This window comes from Babylonia areolata, chromosome 23, assembly GCF_041734735.1.
Source record: "Babylonia areolata isolate BAREFJ2019XMU chromosome 23, ASM4173473v1, whole genome shotgun sequence".
Taxonomy (NCBI): domain Eukaryota; kingdom Metazoa; phylum Mollusca; class Gastropoda; order Neogastropoda; family Buccinidae; genus Babylonia; species Babylonia areolata.
In genome coordinates, this window is record NC_134898.1 from 33,369,936 (window position 1) to 33,389,935 (window position 20,000).

General features: G+C 43.5%; 1 protein-coding gene across 6 annotated transcripts in view; it reads right to left on the reverse strand.

The window, feature by feature from the left end:
- Positions 1 to 20,000, reverse strand: part of LOC143297593 (synaptotagmin-1-like) — a 91,344-nt gene that overhangs the window by 32,010 nt on the left and 39,334 nt on the right. For 4 of the 6 annotated variants that reach the window (XM_076610002.1, XM_076610001.1, XM_076610004.1 and 1 more), the window contains exons 2-5: positions 17,297 to 17,556; positions 12,110 to 12,288; positions 5,300 to 5,425; positions 1,721 to 1,888 (exon numbers count right to left, since the gene is read on the reverse strand). In XM_076610002.1, the coding sequence (XP_076466117.1) occupies positions 1,721 to 1,888; positions 5,300 to 5,425; positions 12,110 to 12,288; positions 17,297 to 17,486 (663 nt within the window). In that variant the 5' untranslated portion in view covers positions 17,487 to 17,556. The remainder of the gene's footprint in view (positions 1 to 1,720; positions 1,889 to 5,299; positions 5,426 to 12,109; positions 12,289 to 17,296; positions 17,557 to 20,000) is intronic. The other 2 variants (XM_076610006.1, XM_076610005.1) reach the window with 1 other exon arrangement.

Genomic DNA, 20,000 nt, shown 5'->3' on the forward strand with positions numbered 1-20,000 from the left:
CTGCACAGGACAAAGGAGACACACGACAAGCACAGAAGACTGCACAGGACAAAGGAGACACACGACAAGCACAGAAGACTGCACAGAACAAAGGAGACACATGACAAGCACAGAAGACTGCACAGAACAAAGGAGACAAACGACAAGCACAGAAGATTGCACAGAACAAAGGAGACACACGACAAGCACAGAAGACTGCACAGAACAAAGGAGACACACGACAAGCACAGAAGACTGCACAGGACAAAGGAGACACACGAGAAGCACAGAAGACTGCACAGGACAAAGGAGACACATGACAAGCACAGAAGACTGCGAACAAGAAGGGAAGAAAGGGGAACTGTAGGCAGAAGAAGACAACAACGAAAGACAAAAAACCCAAAGAAACATAAAGGCAATATCTTCATCTCCATCCATACCCACCCCCACCCCCACCGCCCACACACAAACACAAACATTTTCACAGCACACACACACACACACACACACACATACACACACACACACACACACACACAGAGACTGCCAACCACCACACCAACCCCTCGCCCCTTTCCCCCCAACACCCCCTCCCACCCACAAACATACCCACACACCCCCATGCCCCCCCTCCCAACCCTAACCACTCCTCCTTCCCAACGAACACACAACTCCCCCACCCCATTCATTCCCTTTTACCTTGAAGGTGAAGGCTCCATTAAGGGCAGGGTTGAGAATCTTGCCTGTGAACCTGATCTCACCGCATCACTTCCCTCCCACCCACCCACAAACACAAACCACACCCCCCATCCCCCGGCTCCCCACCCCATACTCACCCCTAAACCATCCCTCCTCTCCCACGAACACAGCAGACAAACATCCCCACCCCATGCTTACGCTGAGGGAAGGGTTGAGAATCTTGCGGTGAACCTAACTCACCCCTGCACCCCACCCTTCCCCCAACTCCCTCACACCCACAAACACACCCAGGAACACAGACAAAACACAACTCCCCCACCCCACCCCTTTACCTTGAAGGTGAAGGTTTCATTGAAGACAGGGTTGAGGGTCTTGCGGTGAACCTAACTCACCCCTGCACACACACCTATCCCCCACCGCCAATACCCTTTTTTTTCTTTTTCTTTCTTTCTTTTTTTTTGTTGCTGTCCCATCATCTGCACCGTTTCAGTGGCATTACTCCCACGCCGCTCATTTAGATTCCCCCATACACGGAAACACCCGGGTTCGTCCGTCGCAGTTCCAGCGTCGGCAGTCCACAGGGAACCATCGATGTTAGGTCGCCAGGAGCCCACACACCAGAGGAGACCCTGCACTGCTGCTGAGTCACTTCGGTGGTGTTCAGTGGTGCCTGTTCTGTTTTAACCTACTTAGGACACCACCTACTAAGCCCCCTACTAACGACAATAAAGGCTTAGTCACGGAGCCAGACTGAGTGAGCGTCCCTCCCAGAGTGGAGACCGCCACCACGTCCCTCAAACAACAGCCCCCCATGAATCTGCCGACACTGACGACATTGATAGGACTCACCCCAAGCACGGAAGTGGAGGGGTATCGAAAATGAGGTCACCATGAGAGCAGGGCATGAAAGGCCACAGACTTTGAGACTATTTTGTTTATACTGATGACGATGAAGGAGCCACCGCCAATACCTCCCTCAAACCCACAAACACACCCCCTAGGAACACAGACAAAACACAACTCCCCCACCCCACCCCTTTACCTTGAAGGTGAAGGTTTCGTTGAAGACAGGGTTGAGGGTCTTGCGGTGAACTTTGGTCTCGTACTTCTTCTTCTTGTCGGGCGCAAGGAAGACCTTGACGTAGGGGTCAGAGGTACCGCTCATGTCCATCCCGGGTAAGTCGGCTGCTTGGATCACCGTCACTGACAGCTGTTGAGGGGTATGGCCATCGTATCCATCAGTCAGCCAGCCAGCCAGCCAGTCAGTCAATCAGTCAGTCAGTTTGTCTTCAAAGTCAGTCAGTCTGTCAGTCAATCAGCCAAATATGCAACTAATCAAAACAGTCAGTCAAGAAAATCAAGCAACCAACCAACCAGTCAATCAATCAATCAGTCAGTCAGTCAGTCAGTCAGTTGTGTGTGTGTGCGTGTGCGTGTGCGTGCGCGCGCGCCCGCGTATGTGTGTGTGTGTGTGTGTGTGTGTGTGTGTGTGTGTGTGTGTGTGTGTGTGTGTGTGTGTGTTCATCTCTTTAATGGGTATAAATTGTTGCGCAAACAGTATGCATGGACATGGGCTAAATTGTTTGCGCACACATCAACAATGCGTTGCGTCCAGAACACTGTTCGCATCGCACGTGCATACTTGGTATATTAACAAAATACTCATTGTATTGCACACAGATACAGACAGACAAACAGACAGACACAGAGACACAGAGAGGCAGAGACAGAGAGAGACAGAGAGACAGACAGACATGCAGAGACAGATAAACAGAGAGCCCGAAAGCACGCCCAGGTCACATAATAATGCATCCATTTCATATTAATCAGTCAGTCTGTCAGTCAGTCAGTCGGTCAGTCGGTCGGTCAATCAACCAAATCATCAAACGATAACTGTGCAACCACCCAAAACAATCAGTCAAGATAACCAACCAACCAACCAACCAACGACCCAGTCAGTGAACTGATGAATCAATCGATCGATCAGCCACTAAGCCGCCAAAATATATTGTAACAAACCAACCAACCAACCAACCAAGCAACTCACACAAAAACCAACCAATCAGCCATCTCATACATCAGTCAACCAGCCAACCACTGCTCAGCTCCAAAACCAACCAAACAAGCACGCAGCCCACCAATCGAGCCAATTCATTTCTAGTTGGCTTACAGACCCCAGCAGACCCCACAATCAATGTCAGGGTCGAAGCAAGCAAGCAAGCAAGCAACCAAGTAACGATCCAGTCGGTCAGCAACGAACGAACCAACTAAGCAAACAGCCACCAATCAGTGAATCAATCAATCAACTGCTGAATCAAACCAATTATCAGTCAACTATTTCTTTCATAGTCCAGCCAAACACAGCATCCATCAGGATCTTTCCAAAATAACACTACTAATAATAAACAACATTAATAACCTTCACAGCATGGTTACCATGTCAAAAGTTCCCCAGCACAGCAATTGCTGTGCGTTGTTAATATGCTACGTCTTTGGTGGTACCATTGTTGTCATCGACCATATTGCGTTCTTTGCTTTGATCATTTTGTTTTGAAGTCCTTGGGGCTGGAGCTTCAATCATTAAAATCTTGTGAAAAAATCATGTGACTATGTCAGGACTTTGTAAGGAAATGACGGTGTCATCCATACACTCGCTCACGTCTCCTCAGTGACAGTCACAGTGGTGGGAGAACCGACAGGCATTCACACAGATGATGGGGTTGTTGTTGTTTTTTGTGTGTGTGTGTTTTTTCCAAACAGAATTGCAAATAGGCAGGCAGGTTATTAGTTTCCGAACCACCAACACACCACCATCCCTACCACCCTCATCCCGCTTAACACAGACACAAACGCATCTTCTGTCTGGAAGGCAATTGTCACACAACTGTAGATATGCACATAGATTACCATCGTTCCAAAAACTCATATCTCCTGTTTGGAATTCCCTGTTGTGCCAGAGCGGCGGTTATGCAAAGATGGATCATCGTTACCCTAAACCCACACAATCATTTCTCCTTCTGCAAGTCCAGTGGAAGAAAGGCGGCTGAATGGTTAAGATGCTTATCTGCCAATGCAGTGTTCGTGAGGGTCTGGGTTCCATGCCTGCCTCACCCTTTTTCCCAAGTTTGACTGGAAGGTCTGGTCATTCGGATGAGACGGTAAACCGAGGTCCCGTGTGCAGCACACACTTGGTGCACTGAAAAAACCCCAACCCAGCAACAATGGCAACAAGAGTCATCCTCTGGCAAAAACTCTGTAGAAGAAATCCACTCTGATAGGTACACAAATATATATATACATGCACTCAAGGCCTGACTAAGCGCGTTGGCTTATGCTGCTGGTCTGGCATCTACCCAGCAGTAGTGGTGCGGCGTACTTGGATTTGTCCGACGCAATGACGCCTCCGTGAGAAGCTGAAATTGAAACTGAAAACGGAAGTTAAAAAAAAAACAGAGGCAGACCTGTGGTTAATTTAGATATCATCGTTTCCCGAACCCAGTGAAATGATTTCTGATTCCTTGAAATCACAACCAAGACAGAACTGCAGACAAGCTGTTAGATTTTCGTTTTCTCTTCCACCCCTCTCCACCAATCTCTTCTTTCTGGCGGTCATCATCTACGTGGAACTGCACGTTTACAGATTGTTCACCTCTTCACAGTGCAGGGTCGTCGGGGCACGGCAGATGATTCCAGTCCAGTTCTCTCCATCGGTTCCTGTCTCTCGCAGCTCTCTGGGAATCTGGGAAACTCAGGTCTGTCCATTCTATGATGTTGTCCTGCCACATTTTCTTCTGCCTCCCTCTCCTACTACTGCCTGGTACGGTGCACTGCAAGATGGTCTTTTCAAGCCTGTCGGAGCTTGTGAGGTGTCCCGTACCATTTGAGCTTCCTCCTCATGCTGACGATGATGACAGCATACCATTTCAAAAACCTGTACACTTTATTCTTTCTGGAAGTCGGGGAAACTGCAAACAGTTGTGCAGATGCAATGTATCGTTTGCAGAACCCATACACTTTTCCTCTCCCATAAAAAAGGTTATAGGTCCCATAGCCTTTAACGGCCATCGGGGCAGTGATTTCATGTCAACTGTGTCTATGTCCAATCCTCTTCTGTCGCCATCTTACCCTTCCCTAACCGAAGTCAGCATTCCATTCACACCTGGGTGAAGTCAGGACAGATCGGAGGGAAGTGCCTTTCCCATGGACACAGCACCAAAGGTGGGGCTCATGAACGAACTTAGCAGCGGCTAAGTTTGCTTATCATTAAGAATGTTCCCAACTCCACGGGAAAATTCCATATACTGAGGAACATTCTTAACTCGAAGCAAACTTTGCGCCGAAAAGATCTTCTCATGCGATTCAGCCCAAGTCGAAACGGGTGCTCGAAGTCTGATGATCACTGGTGAACACTGGATCAAAAGTCTGACGCCTGCAGACCGATTCTGCTCGCGTCTCCTCTCCTCTTCATCCTTCTCCCCCTCCCTTCCCCTTCCATCCAAACACACACACACACACACACACACACACACACACACACACACACACACACACACACACACACTCACACACATACACACAGTACACTACCCTACACCCCCTACCCACCGCCAGCCACACTCACTTCTCCTTTCTGGAAGTCGTAGTCCAGAGAGAACTGCAGCTTGCCCAGCTTGACCTCTGACTTGGTGCTCTCCGCGTCCTCGTTGTCCTCCATGTTGACAGGCAGCTCCTCCAGGTCAGGCTGCACCTGAGCACAGGTCAAGGTCATCGTCAGGACAGGTCAAGGTCATCTCCAAGTTAAGGTAAGGACATCATCGGGACGGGACATGACGCATCACAGTCAGGACAGGTCATTGATATAATCACCGGGACAGGTCAAGGTCATCATCGGAACAGGTTTAAAAAAAACAAATCATCAGATCATCATCAGGTCAAGGTCAAGAGACAGGCCCCGCGGTTATGTTATCAGGACAGATGAGAAAGCCACAAGGTCAAGTCAAAACGTTATCAAGACAGATGACAAAGTCACTGAAACACGCCATCAAGACAGATGACAGTCTTCAGAACACGTCAAAAAGCTACAAGAACAACTGGCAAGAAGATGCGAAAAAAACAACACAAAGATGTTAAAACAAATCTTCACGACAGTCCTCACAAAGGCACAGTGGCATGCTAGAGAATCATAAAGAAAGATTCAAGGACATCCAGGACAAGGTCATAGGCTGTCCGAACATCTCACAATGTCATCAGAGCATATCAGACATCTTTTTTTCTGATCACCAGCAGTCACTAGAACAGGCCAGAAAAGAAACAATTTCGGATAGGAATAAAGTCATGAATATATATATATATATATATATATATATATATATATATATATATATATATACATGTATCTATTACACACACACACACACACACACACACACACACACACACATACATATATATATATATATATATATATAAGGAGGTGGTAGGGTAGGGTAGGTTCACACTCTCTTCACAATATACATACATACATACATACATACATACACGCATACATACATACTGTTACTTCAGAGAGAGAGAGAGAGAGAGTGTTACACAAATAAAACTAGGTTATTAGCGGATCCATTGACAGGTTTAGGAACAGTGGGTTTGTAGATCTCAGCCAAGTGTGGCCTTTTGAGATCAGCAGGTATAATGCATTTTGGGGAAGGATTTCCTTGTCTACCTCATAGGTATACAGGAGATGTTGATTCTTTTTAAATGATGGACGATTTTGACCTGACTCTTGGGTCATAAGTGGTCAACGTGCAACTTTCTGTTCTGTAATTTGTCTCTAGGTTTTTGTTGAAATTTGTTTGTGCTCTTGGAAGCCTCTTCTTTTAATCTGGCTTTTGTTGTGTTAAATGACCATCCGGATAGAGCAATGTATTGTGAATATTCGCCTATTCTTTATAGGCCGTTATCGTCAATGAAGATCAGACACCTTTAAAAAAAATCTTCTGGTGAATGGCAACCGTTTGATGGTATGTAGGAGTGGGTTAAGTTTACAGAAAAAATGTGGTAATTTTCCCATCTTTAAGCTGATGTGACACATCTGAGTATTCTATTTAATGACCATGAGTCACAAACTATTTCTGTATGGGGGATGGTGAGACTTCAAACAGTTACTGAAAGACTCAACGTCCTTGTTATACAGGAGGATGGTAAAGTTATCGTCCCTGAATCTGGACCAATCAAGAAATCTATTTTGTATAGGTCCTTCAGATTTTTTGGTAATCATTACGACAATGAGGGAACTGGGCGATTCTGAAAACAGCCAACTGTCCAACTCAGACAAAAAACACCCACATAATCGCAAGCATTATTGGGCCCCATAGCTGTACCTCTGATCGGACGTGCGTTATGTGGTATCTTTCTCCGTCTGGGCATTGGCAGATTATTATTGTCGCGGACAATGGTTACAGCTTCTGAGATGAAGTCAACACCAACACTGTATGGGTTCTTCATCAGTTTTGTTACTGCTCATTGTCCCACGTTGTTACTCACATTGGGGTAAAGAGAAAAAGCATCACATGTACACCTTGGGACACTGGGAAGAACTGATCTGAGAGCTTTCCTCTGTTCAACTGTCAGGCTATCTTTTCTTTTCTTTCTTTGTTTAAAGTCAGGAAAATCTTAGGTACAGTCTATTTTGTGAGCAGGAACCATAACCTACGAATACTCTCAAGGCTGAAGCGGATGGGCTTAGATATATCCACTGCTGAGCAGAAGGAGCTGCTTTTAGTTTTTTGCCTGTGCTCAAGGTGGGAAAAAACACTGCTTGTGGAAGACATTGCACTCGGAAACGAAATCGTTTCCACAGAATGAGTTATGACTTGTACACAGTTGTCATGCTTTTACATTTCATGCGATGAAAACAGAAGTTCACCAGGCACGAAACCACGACTGCTTCCATTACCTAGTTGTAACTTCTTTCCATATTTTCTTTTTTAAGTCCACATGGTTTGACCAAATGCCCAAAGCAAAGAGGATATTAGTAGTAAGACATGCTGGACAACTGAGTGGTCATGTGACATATTTTGTACAGCAACATTGGCTTCCTCGGCAAAGCTCACTGAAATAGGACAGCTGCGATCATCATTAAGTCTGGTTATCTCAAGACATAGAATTCCACCCTATGTCCGTACCTTGGAATTACTTCACAACATAATACACAAATCATGTCAAGATGCCAGAAAAATATGATATACAGACATTATTGCAGACATGATTCGAACAGTTCCAACAAAGGTCGGTGACTTATACGGACTACAATCAGAGTACACACAAAAATTGAGTCTAGACAAACCTACAAGGCACACAAAGAAAACCAAAACCAAAACAAACAAAAATCGGTGATAAACAATGTCCTGAGAGTTAATACCATGTGTAAAAAACTTAAAACATCTGTCAACCTGACAGTCAGAAATCACAAAATGTGGAATTCAAATCGATATTGATAGCCCCATGTATTTTCAGCTTTGCGAGGACTATTTTTTTTTCTTAATCATCAAACAATAACTATGTTTTCGTTTTGGTGATACTACAATCTACACATGGAGAAACTATGCTTTCTTTCTTGCTGTCTCTCTTTCTGTTTCTTTCCTCTGTGTGTGTGTGTGAATATAGCGTACAACTAAATCATTTAAAGGGTTGTGCAGAAAGCATGGCTACATCAGCGTCTAACAAATCAGGCTTTGTCTGTTCAACTACTGAGGTGCTAAAACTATGTGCCAGTTCTAGTTTCGTGGAACCGTGTAAAAAAACAAACCAAACAAGGTATAGTTAGAATGATAAAAAAAAATGCAAATCAGTACAGTATAAGAACTAAAAAAAACAAAATGAAAACAAAACAAAATGAACAAAAGGTTTTCTTTCACGTTCTGAAGTATGCTGTTGTATCAAAACATATTTTCCAGTCCCTGCAGAAACAGATTATCGTCTCATTTCTGAAACGGACATTCAGTTATTCTCGCTGCATGCCACATGAGTTCCGAGATCTCGTGTTGACCTACATTTTAGCCAATCGTCTTTGAGTAGCATCTCATAAAAAGTTGTACAACCATGCTTTTTTCTTCTTTTTTAAAAAGCAAATTGGTTGTATATACATACTAAAAAATCTCACTATTTTCAACGTGGTTTGTGATTTACCAAAGTTAAAAAAATCCCTCTCATTACCACAATAAAAGCTACGCTCTTTTCAAAGAAGACGTATTTCTTCTTCTTAATAATAATAATTACACAACTTTAATATGAAATAAATCAGGATTATTCTTATCTATTTTCAGTGTCTTTTATCTAACAAAAAAAAATCAGACTCGAAGAAATGGATTCAAATCAAAGGTGGGCAAGATACGGGAGAAAAATAATATTTAAAAAAAAAATGGACATGCAATGAAAGTGAAGAGGAAAACACAAAAAGTGTAAGTAAGGAAAAGAAAACTGTCATTTGTCTATCAGATGAAATGTCATCATGCTAAGTCAAATTCTATGCCACAAAAAAACAAAAACAAAAAGAAATTAAAGAAAAGAAGATAAGTGAATTATCTCGGGACACACTCACCATGAAATCCAATTGAATATGTCCCCCATTTGTAAGCGTAAGCGAAAACAGGGATCCATATGAGACACAGAACAACGTTTTAAGAATAACTACATCGTAACTACCAATGCTGCTAGCCTTCTGGTGTTTGAACCTATCTGTAGTAAACAGGACCGTTACATTCGCGACTGAAAGAGTGCGCACACGCCAGTTCTGCTTAATCAATTTAAAATGCTGTCAGTCCGTTTGCACACAGACAAATGAAGGGTACCGAGCAGTTTCTTCTATTTGCTGTGAGCTTATATTTCTTTTCTCTCTTGTGCTTGTATTTACATTGAACGTTTACATTTCTTTGTTTCTATTCACGTGTTGTTTTTTTGTTTTTTGTTTTTTTTATGTTTTTTTTTACGTTTGTAGTTGACTTCATAGAGTTTTTGCGCCTTATACATATTATTATTAGTAGTAGTAGTTCTTTTTTATGTATTTATCCATTATTTATTTACTTATTTTTTTTCAAGGCCTGACAAATCGCGGGGTGTAGCGTATATGGATTTGTCCGAACGCAGTGACGCCTCCTTGAGCTACTGAAACTGAAACTGAAACTATTCACGTGGTGTCTTTATAAGCAGGACAATGACACCCTGAGCAATGGGTTCAAACGGATCCATTAAACTGGCGTCAAGTGATGTCTGTTGTCCTTTTGATGCACATCTTTTCACACGATCCAGAATAATGTCATCGATTCACGACTTAAACATTTAACACACGACTGGTGGATGGGGGCCAAATAAATATGGGAAGAACGTGTGTACATGTGTACAAAAGAACTATAGAAAGAGAGAGAAAGGCAGAAAGAAAGACAGGAAAAAGAAAGAAAGAAAGAAAGAAAAGTAAAACTTAGGGAAGCACCAAAGCGCAAAGAAGAGAAAACATAGAACAGAACAAATGAAAGGAACGAAAGAGAAGTTGTCACAATTAATGCCAACACCCTAAAATAGAATCAATACACGAAAATAAATAAATGAAAAAAATAGCCATGCTAAAAAAAAAAAAAAAAAAAAAAAAAAATATATATATATATATATATATAATTTTAAAAACCCCAAGATGGTCTAGGTAATACCAGCAACATCATCATCATCCGTGTTGTTTTTTGCCCAAATCATAACTGCACAAAAGACCCAAATAACGAACGCGGAGACTTTGAAGAGAATGAAAGAAGTAAATAATATTTACATAAGTTCCAACACATGGCGACATAACTAGCATAACGATATCATGAACAAGAGTGTATGTCACAAATGATATTGTATTGTATTGTGTTGTATTGTATTGTATTGCATTGCATTGCTTTGCATTGTATTTCATTGTATTGAGTAAAGTCGAGCCGAGTTGTATCAAAGCGTATGAGAAGTAAAAAAAAGGATTGTAATAAACTGCGCTATTTGTAGAAGAAAGAAAAAGAAGAAGAAGAAGAAGAAGAAGAAGAAGAAGAAGAAGAAGAAGAAGAAGAAGAAGAAGAAGAAACAAACAAACAAACAAACAAGCAAAACAAAAGCCGTGTTAAAACGTCCCCGAAAACGATAGCTAATACCTTTCTGGCGAAGCCAACATGTGAAAACAAAATAGTTTAAAAAAAAAAAAAAAAAAAAAAGGATTCTAGAAAGTAGAGAGAGAGAGAGAGAGAGAGAGAGAGAGAGAGAGAGAGAGAGAGAGAGAGAGAGAGAGGAAGAGGAAGAAGAAGAAGAAGAAGAAGAAGATGAAGAAAAACAGCGTACAAACAAGTTCCACCCAGTCGTCTCAATGACTTCCTGTTACACTACACACATATCTTCCTCCACACCTCTCCCTCCTGTTTCTCATTTCATTCTGTTTTGATCTTCTTCCATTTTTTTTTCTTGACCCATTTGTTTGCATATTGAACATCTTTTGCTATGGTCCCTCTTTAATGAGATGGCTGGATGTTAAAAGAAGCATGTACCTTGCTCATTTATTACATTTTAGTAAAGAATATGTCACGTCTGTCTTCTCTTGGCTTGCTTTGCCTTGCCTTGCCTTGCCTTGTCTTGCCTTCTCCTGTCTTGTCCTGCCTGGTCCTATCTTGCCTCGGTTTGCCTTGTCTTGTCTTGTCTCGGCTTGTCTTGTCTTGTATCGGCGTGTCTTGTCCTGCCTTGTCCTGTGTTGTCTCGGCTTAATTTATCTTGTCTTTCTTGTCTCAGCTTGTCTTGTCTTGTCTTGTTGTCTTGTCTTGCCTTGCCTTGCCTTGTCTCGGTTTGTCTTGTCTGTCTTGTCTTGTCCTGGAGGAAGGCACGGCGAGCCTCCATCCCTCACGGGTCGTGTGCCAGTGCCTGGGTTCCAGCAAAGCTCCTTCCGGTCCACCTGGTGCTGTTGTCTGTCCACCTCCATTTCCTCCCCCGCCCCTCCCGTCCTTAATGACCCCCAGATTCACCCTCCTCCTCTTCCTCTTTCTTCCCGCTAATCCCCATCCATCCCATTCCTCCGTAGACCCACCGCCCACCACCACCACCACCACCACCATCCCCACGTCCCAAATCACCCTCCTCCTCTCTCTCCCCTCCCCTCCCCTCCCCCCATGCATCTCACCCCTCTGTAGGCCCGCCCACCCCTCCTCGTCATGGTCCCAAATCACCTCCTCCCCCTCCAGTCCTTACACTCGCCTCATTCCTCCTTAACTCCCCCGGCCCCCCCCCCATCCCATCCACCACATCCCAAATCACCCTCCTCTTCACTTCCTCCTCTTTCTCACCTTCTTTCACCCCTCCTCTCTCCTCTTCCTCCCCTTCCTCCTCCTCCTCTCCTCCTCATCTTCCTCCACCTCCCTCTCCTCTCGCTCACCTTCTCCTTGTAGGCATTCCCTAGGAGCTGAACGCTCTTGAGGTCCACGGCCCCCTTCAGCCCTTTCTTGCCCTCCTTCTTCTTCCGTTTGCCGCAGCACCTCTTGCAGATGCAGTAGAAGCAGCAGGACAGCACCAGCAGGGCTCCGGCCACGATTAGGATGTCCGCCCAGATGGGCACTGCACAAGGGAAATAACCCAGCCAGTCAGTTCTGCCTTTAAGGTGAGTTACAGTTCTTGAGCCAAGAACAGTAATCGTGTTGTGGGGGTGGTGGTGGGGGAGGGGAAGAGGCGTGGGGTGTGTGTGTGTGTGTGTGTGTGTGTGTGTGTGTGTGTGTGTGTGTTGTGCTGTGCTGTGCTGGTCTGTGTGTGTGTGTGTGTGTGTGTGTGTGTGTGTGTGTGTGTCTGTGTGTGTCTGTGTGTGTGCGCGCGCGTGCGTGCGCGCGCATGTGTATCGTGTGTGTGTGTGTGTCTCTGTGTGTGTGTGCGCGCGTGTGTATCGTGTGTGTGTGTGTGTGTGTGTGTGTGTGTGTGTGCGCGTGTGTGTCGTGTGTGTATGTGTGTGTGTGTGTGTGTGTGTGTGTGTGTGTGTGTGTGTGTGTGTGTGTGTGCGATCTTTATCATTATTGTTATTATTTTATTTTATTTTATTTTTTTAATTTAACAACGGTCTTCAAAATAAAGAGACACCGCACACGTAAAAGACCAGCCCGAGTTCGCTGTGTCAGTGTGTGTAGGTCCTTCATATTTTGGGTTCTGATTCTACCTGTCTTGAGTGATTTGCATGTCCATGTACAATACAGAACAGAGATACGTGATGCACTGTCCTAAGGCTAGTAACGCGATGCGCTGCTCAAAAGCTGAGGCCACTCTGTGTGATTCGCTGAATATTAAGTTCAAAGGTTTTGTTTGGTTGTTGTTGGTTTTTGTGTGTGTTATTTTTTTGTTTGTTTGCTTATTTGTTTGTTTCTTTGTTTACCTGTAAAATATAGAAGACATCTTCATTCGTCTTCAAAGAGTAAATTCTCCTATTTTTTTTTATGTGGCGTAGCATATATAGATCACTCTACACGCATTGACGCCACTTTGAATAGCCCCACAACGCCAAACCCTGAATCTGTTTTGCCTATTGCGTCACTACTTAAAAAAAATCGGTTTATAAGGTTAAAAAACGTCATTCGAGCAGTGAGCGATGATTACTATTGGAAACACTATCGGCCATGGAGTTAGTAACTGATGTCATCTGTCTCATTGCCTCAACACTGATCAATGTCATCTTTCCCATCGCCTCAACAGTAACTAATATCATTTGTCTCATCAGTTTAACAGTGGTAAATGTCATTTGTCTCATATTTTCAACAGTGATAAATATCAGTTGTCTCATCGCCTCAACAATGACTTACATCATCTGTCTCGTCGCCTCAACAATGACTAATATCACCTGTATCGTCACCTCAACAATGACTAATATCATCTGTCTCGTCACCTCAACAGTGACTAATATCATGTCTCGTCACTTCAACAATGACTAACATCATCTTTCTCGTCGAATCAACAATGACATATATCTGTATCGTCGCCTCAGCAATGACTAATATCATATGCCTCGTCAAATCAAGAATGACTTTAATCTGTCACGCCGCCCAACAATGACTAATATCATCTGTCTCGTCACCTCAACAGTGACTAATATCATCTGTCTTGTCACCTCAACAATGACTAATATCATCTGTCTCGTCACCTCAACAGTGACTAATATCATCCGTCTCGTCACTTCAACAATGACTAATATCATGTCTCGCCGCCTCAACAATGACTAACATCATCTGTCTCGCCGCCTCAACAGTGACTAATATCATTTGTTTCATCATCTCAACAGTGGACTGCCGACGCTGGAACTGCAACGGACGAACCCGGGTGTGGCCGTGTATGGGGAATCTAAATGAGCGGCGTCGGAGTAATGCCACTGAAACGGTGCATATGATGGGGCCACAAAAAAAAGAAAAAAGAAAAAAAAGAGACTAATATCATCTGTCTCGCCGCCTCAACAATGACTAACATCATCTGTCTCGCCGCTTCAACAATGACTAATATTATCTGTCTCGCCGCCCAACAGTGACTAATATCACCTGTATCGCCGCCTCAACAATGACTAATATCATCTGTCTCGTCGCCTCAACAGTGACTAATATCATTTGTTTCATCATCTCAACAGTGACTAATATCATCTGTCATCGCCCCAACGATGAATAACATCATCTGTCTCGCCGCCTCAACAATGACTAACATCATCTGTCTCGTCACCTCAACAATGACTAATATCATCTGTCTCGCCGCTTCAACAGTAACTGATATTTGTTTCGCCGCCTCAACAGTGACTAACATCATCTGTCTCGTCGCCTCAACAGTGAATAATATCATCTGTCTCGCCGCCTCAACAGCGACTAATATCATTTGTTTCATCTCAACAGTGACAAACATCATCTGTCATCGCCCCAACGATGAATAACATCATCTGTCTCACCACCTCAACAATGACTAATGTGATATGTCTCGCCACCCAAACAATGACTAATATCTGTCTCACCGCCTCAACAATGACTAATATCATCTGTCTCGTCACCTCAACAGTGACTAATATCATCCGTCTCGCCGCCTCAACAATGACTAATATCATCTGTCTCGCCGCCTCAACAATGACTAATATCATCTGTCTCGTCGCCTCAACAGTGACTAATATCATTTGTTTCATCACCTCAACAGTGACTAATATCATTTGTTTCATCATCTCAACAGTGACTAATATCATCTGTCATCGCCCCAACGATGAATAACATCATCTGTCTCGCCGCCTCAGCAATGACTAATATGATATGTCTCGCCACCAAACAATGACTAATATCTGTCTCGTCGCTTCAACATTGACTAATATCATTTGTTTCATCATCTCAACAGTGACTAATATCATCTGTCATCGCCCCAACGATGAGTAACATCATCTGTGTCGTCGAACCAACAATGACTAACATCATCCGTCTCGCCGCCTCAACAATGACTAATATCATCTGTCTCGCCGCCTTAACAATGACTAATATCATCTGTCTCGCCGCCTTAACAATGACTAATATCATCTGTCTCGCCGCCGCTACAGCGATAAATGTCACCTATCTCACCGTGCAGCTTATAGCTCACAGCGCTGCCACAGCCATACAGTTCTTCACCTTATCAGGCTGCAACCCTCTTACATTCGAATATTCGTATCCACGAGTATGCTGTTGTTGTTGTTTTTCTTTGGGGCCTTCGTGTGTGACCATTTCTACGTTGATGTTTCAGCAGTGGTGCTCACTTTTCGGGAGTCTACATGCTGGGTAGGTTCGTGTTCCCATAACCAGTCGACAGCCGACATGAACTGCAGGGGTGTTGAACGTGCGTCTTTGATCTTCTGCATGTGTGTACGCACGAGGCGAAATTAGCCTAGACTGATGAACACAAGACACTATGTTATGCAATCCACAATCTGCGTCTGCTGATGTCAGATATGGCGACGTAATAATTACCGAGTACATGTTTCACTTCGCTCCGTTTTGGTCACCATCTCTCTCTCTCTCTCTCTCTCTCTCTCTGGGTGTAAAACACACACACACGCACACACACACACACACACACACAAATTCGCACATATGTGTCAGATATTTTAAATTCTTCAGACATTGATTTGCATGATATGGCACCTCGTGTTCTGGTGCCACCTGTCCCTCCCTGGGAGTTAACAAAAGCAAACGTCAACATATGTGCTTCTGACACAACAAAAGGAGAATCTCCACATATAATAGCAGCATCTGTCAGAATTGAATTAGAAGAAAATTTTGATTATCATTTAAAAGTTTACACTGATGGCTCGGTCCTGGATGATAGCAGTGCAGGATCTGCTTTTGTCATTCCTGACCTAAAAACAGAAAAATCATATTATTTAGGTACGGGACATTCAATTTTTACAGCTGAATTGGTGGCCATCCTTATGGCTTTAAATCATCTTGTTGATATACCAATCATAATAAGTAATATCCTATTTTGTGTTGATTCTCAATCTGTCTTAAAAGGTTTGCTCCTTTTTGAGAATAATCAAAGAGAAGATTTATTTTTTGAAATTAGGTATTTATTGCACTCCCTATTTGTGAAGGGTACAAATGTTGATTTTTGTTGGATACCATCCCACACTGGATTCCGTTATAACGACCAAGCAGATAGGGCAGCAAAAAGGGGAGCAAAAAATCATATAGATAGTATAAAAGTATATTGCCCATTGTCATACAAGGAAATAAGCAATATACTAGAAAGAGACTTTTATAGGTGCTTGAATTCAAGTCTAAAACCTCGTCAGTTGACTCTCTCAGACTTTGGTCCGATTCGCAGACCAATTCTGAGCTTAGCTCTCAGACTATCATCAAATTCATTACGGACCAAGTATTGTTCTAATGTCAAGTGTATATGCTTTATAACCTGACAATTGAGCATATAATTTTTCACTGTAGCTTGATGAAGCCTTTTGTACACGAAAGTGTGTCTTCACAAGTGACTGAGAACGTTGATGTTTTTGACTTTTTGCATTCATTATCAGTTGTTTCGCTTGTCAGTTTAACGACTTCTCTTTTACGAAGTCCTTTAAGTAATTTCCTGTAACTGTATTTAGAGGGTTTTTTTTGTTTGTTTGTTTGTTTGTTTGTTTTGTTTTTCTTTCAAATTTCACCCACATTTTTACCCTCATTTGCCCAGTTTCCCCAAACCCTCCATTCATCCACATCTCCCACCCCTTCTAACCAATAATACTCAGATGTATTCATAAATACTTTTACAAAATGTCTTCAATCACCGATATGTGTGACGGGACATTAAACAAAAATTCCTTCCTTCCTTCCTACACACACACACACACACACACACACACACACACACACACACACACACACACACACAGAGAGAGAGTTGTGCACACAACTGTGTGTTCTCCAAAGAAAGAGGTGTTAAAAGCTTTAGTCTGCTTGTCTGTTGGTCTGCCGCTCTGTCCTCTCCACCCCCCCCCCCTCTCTCTCTCTCCTCACCAAGGTCCCCCCCCACCCCCGCCCCCCTCTCTCTATCTCCTCACCAAGTTCCCCTCTCTCTCTCTTCCAAACCGCACCACACCACTCACATTTCTTGAACTCCTCAATCAGCTTGTCCTTCATCTCGTCGATTTTCGAATGCACCCCTCCGCCGCTTTCGCCGGCGCTTGTGACGTCATCTCCTTCGCCGATGCCGCCCGCGCCCGCCGAGGCTTCCGTTACCGCCGCTGCAGCGTTCACCTCGGCCTCGCGGCGAAGTCGTAACAGAAAAGTGTCCATGGTCGGTGGGTGGTGACAGGTTAAACAGGCCCCTCCCTCTCTCTCTCTCTCCTCTCACTCCTTCCGATTCCTGCAAACAAGACACAGCAAAGCCACACGTGTGATGTAGTAGTAGTAGTAGTAGCAACAGCAACAGCAGTAGTAGCAATAGCAGCAGTTGTAGCAGCAGCAGCAACAGCAGAGGTAGTAGCAATAGCAACAGTAGTAGCAATAGCAGCAGTTGTGGCAATAGCAGTAGCAGTAGTAGCAGTAGTAGGAGGAGGAGGAGGAGGAGAGGAAGGGGGACAAGGAGGAGTAGGAGGATGACGACGACGACGAAAACTTTGATGACGATGATGGAGAAACTATGACGTAACAGTCATGTTTATTACATCACTTTGATGAGTTCGACAACGATGACGACTGATGTTGAATAACATGATTACAAAGTGACGATGACGACGACGATGACACCATGATGATATCGACGATGAAAACTGAATTGCATGATTGATGTGGATTGCCTTTTGAATTGCTTACTACTCCTGGTGGGGGGGTCGGGGGGTCGGGGGGTCGGGGGGGGGGGGGGGGGGGGGGGGGGTTATGGCGCTGTAGTGTAGCGACACGCTCTCCCTGGAGAGAGCAGAGCAGCCCGAATTTCACACAGAGAAATCTGTTGTGATAAAAAAAGAAAAAAAAAGAAATACAAATACAAAAACCAATGTGTGCAAATCAGATACACACACTTGAAGTGTCAGTTTGTTTCAACCGATCCAAACTCAAACAAACAAAAATGGCTGCACCATCATGTTCCCCCCCCCCCCCCCCCCCACCCCCAAGATCCAACTGAAAACAAGTAACAGTCGTTCGGAAACACAAGAATGCGTTCGTAGAATACAGTAGTGGAGTGAAACAAGTGCCTGCATGCAGCAACCAAACTACCTTTTCCGTTATTTCAAAATAACTTTGCAAAGATTAGAAATGAAGATAAACTGAAATAGAAACCCCTTCACACGCTGTACTTGGTGGGAACGTTTGAATACTTTCCAAGGAAGAGGCAACTTCATACGTTGTGAGAGAGAAAAAAACAATTGTGGTATCTAAAATAATATCTCGTGAATAATTAATCATCTTTGCACGTTAAATTGTGACAGACGGCACAAGACATGCTGGTTAGCAAATGTTTAGCAAAATAATTGTCATTTTCCAAGCCAATGCACAGCACTTGTGTGCGAAATATTTATTTTCTCTGTACTTGTTCAGCTACTTTGGAAGCGTCTAGTTAAAATGATCTGTCTGGACATTCAGACACACACACACACACACACACACACACACACACACACACACACACACACACAGACGAACAGAGAGGGAGGTGGGGGAGGGGGGTGGAGAGAGAAAGAGAGTTACGGTGATAGCACTCATAGAGAGAACTCTATCCCTCCACCAGTGTGGATGAGCTCTTTGCTTGTAAATAACGTTCGAAGGGCAACATCATATCAAATACAAATAACCGCTTGACATTTTCAAAAGACCTGATGAATTATTGTCGGTTGGGTCATTTATTATACAATGTATCATTTATTGAACCAGCACTTCTGTAAGGGCGATTGTCATCAACGTTGCTTGAAATAGCAGACAGAAAATAGATACGACGATTTTGACTTGCATGATATGCTGTTATGTATTCTATGCATCCGTTTTTTCTTTTTGCTTTTTGTTGATACCCCCTCCCCCCACCCCAATCTCTCCACCATTAACACAAAAACAAAATAGGCTATTGTCAATATAGAATGTCCATTAATTTGTCCTTGTCATCATCTATCAATCTATCTATCTATCTATCTATCTATCTATCTATCTGTCTGTCTGTCTATCTATCTATCTATCTATCTATCTATCTATCTATCTATCTATCTATCTGTCTATCTATCTATCTATCTGTCTGTCTGTCTATCTAGCTATCTGTCTATCTATCTATCTGTCTGTCTGTCTATCTGTCTGTCTGTCTGTCTATCTATCTGTCTATCTATCTGTCTGTCTGTCTATCTATCTATCTATCTATCTATCTATCTATCTGTCTATCTATCTATCTGTCTGTCTGTCTATCTAGCTATCTGTCTATCTATCTGTCTGTCTGTCTGTCTGTCTGTCTCTCTATCTATCTATCTATCTATCTATTCGTCTCTCTCTGTCTGTCTGCCTCTTTCTTTCTCCCCCTCTCTCTCTCCCCCCTCCCCCTCTTTCTCGCTCTCCCCCTATCTCTCTTTATCCCTTCACTCTCTCCTTCCGTCTCTCTCTCTCCCTCCCCCTCTCTCCATCTCACTCTCTGTGACCATATCACTCTATCTCAACAGCAATTGCAACAGCAGCAGCAGCAACAACAACAGCAGCAACAGCAGCAGCAACACAACAACAACAGCAGCAGCAGCAGCACAACAACAACAGCAGTAACAGCGATCACCACCTACAGCAGCAACAGCGACAAGAAAAAGCGCCAAAAAACAAACAAACAACAACAACAAAAACCAC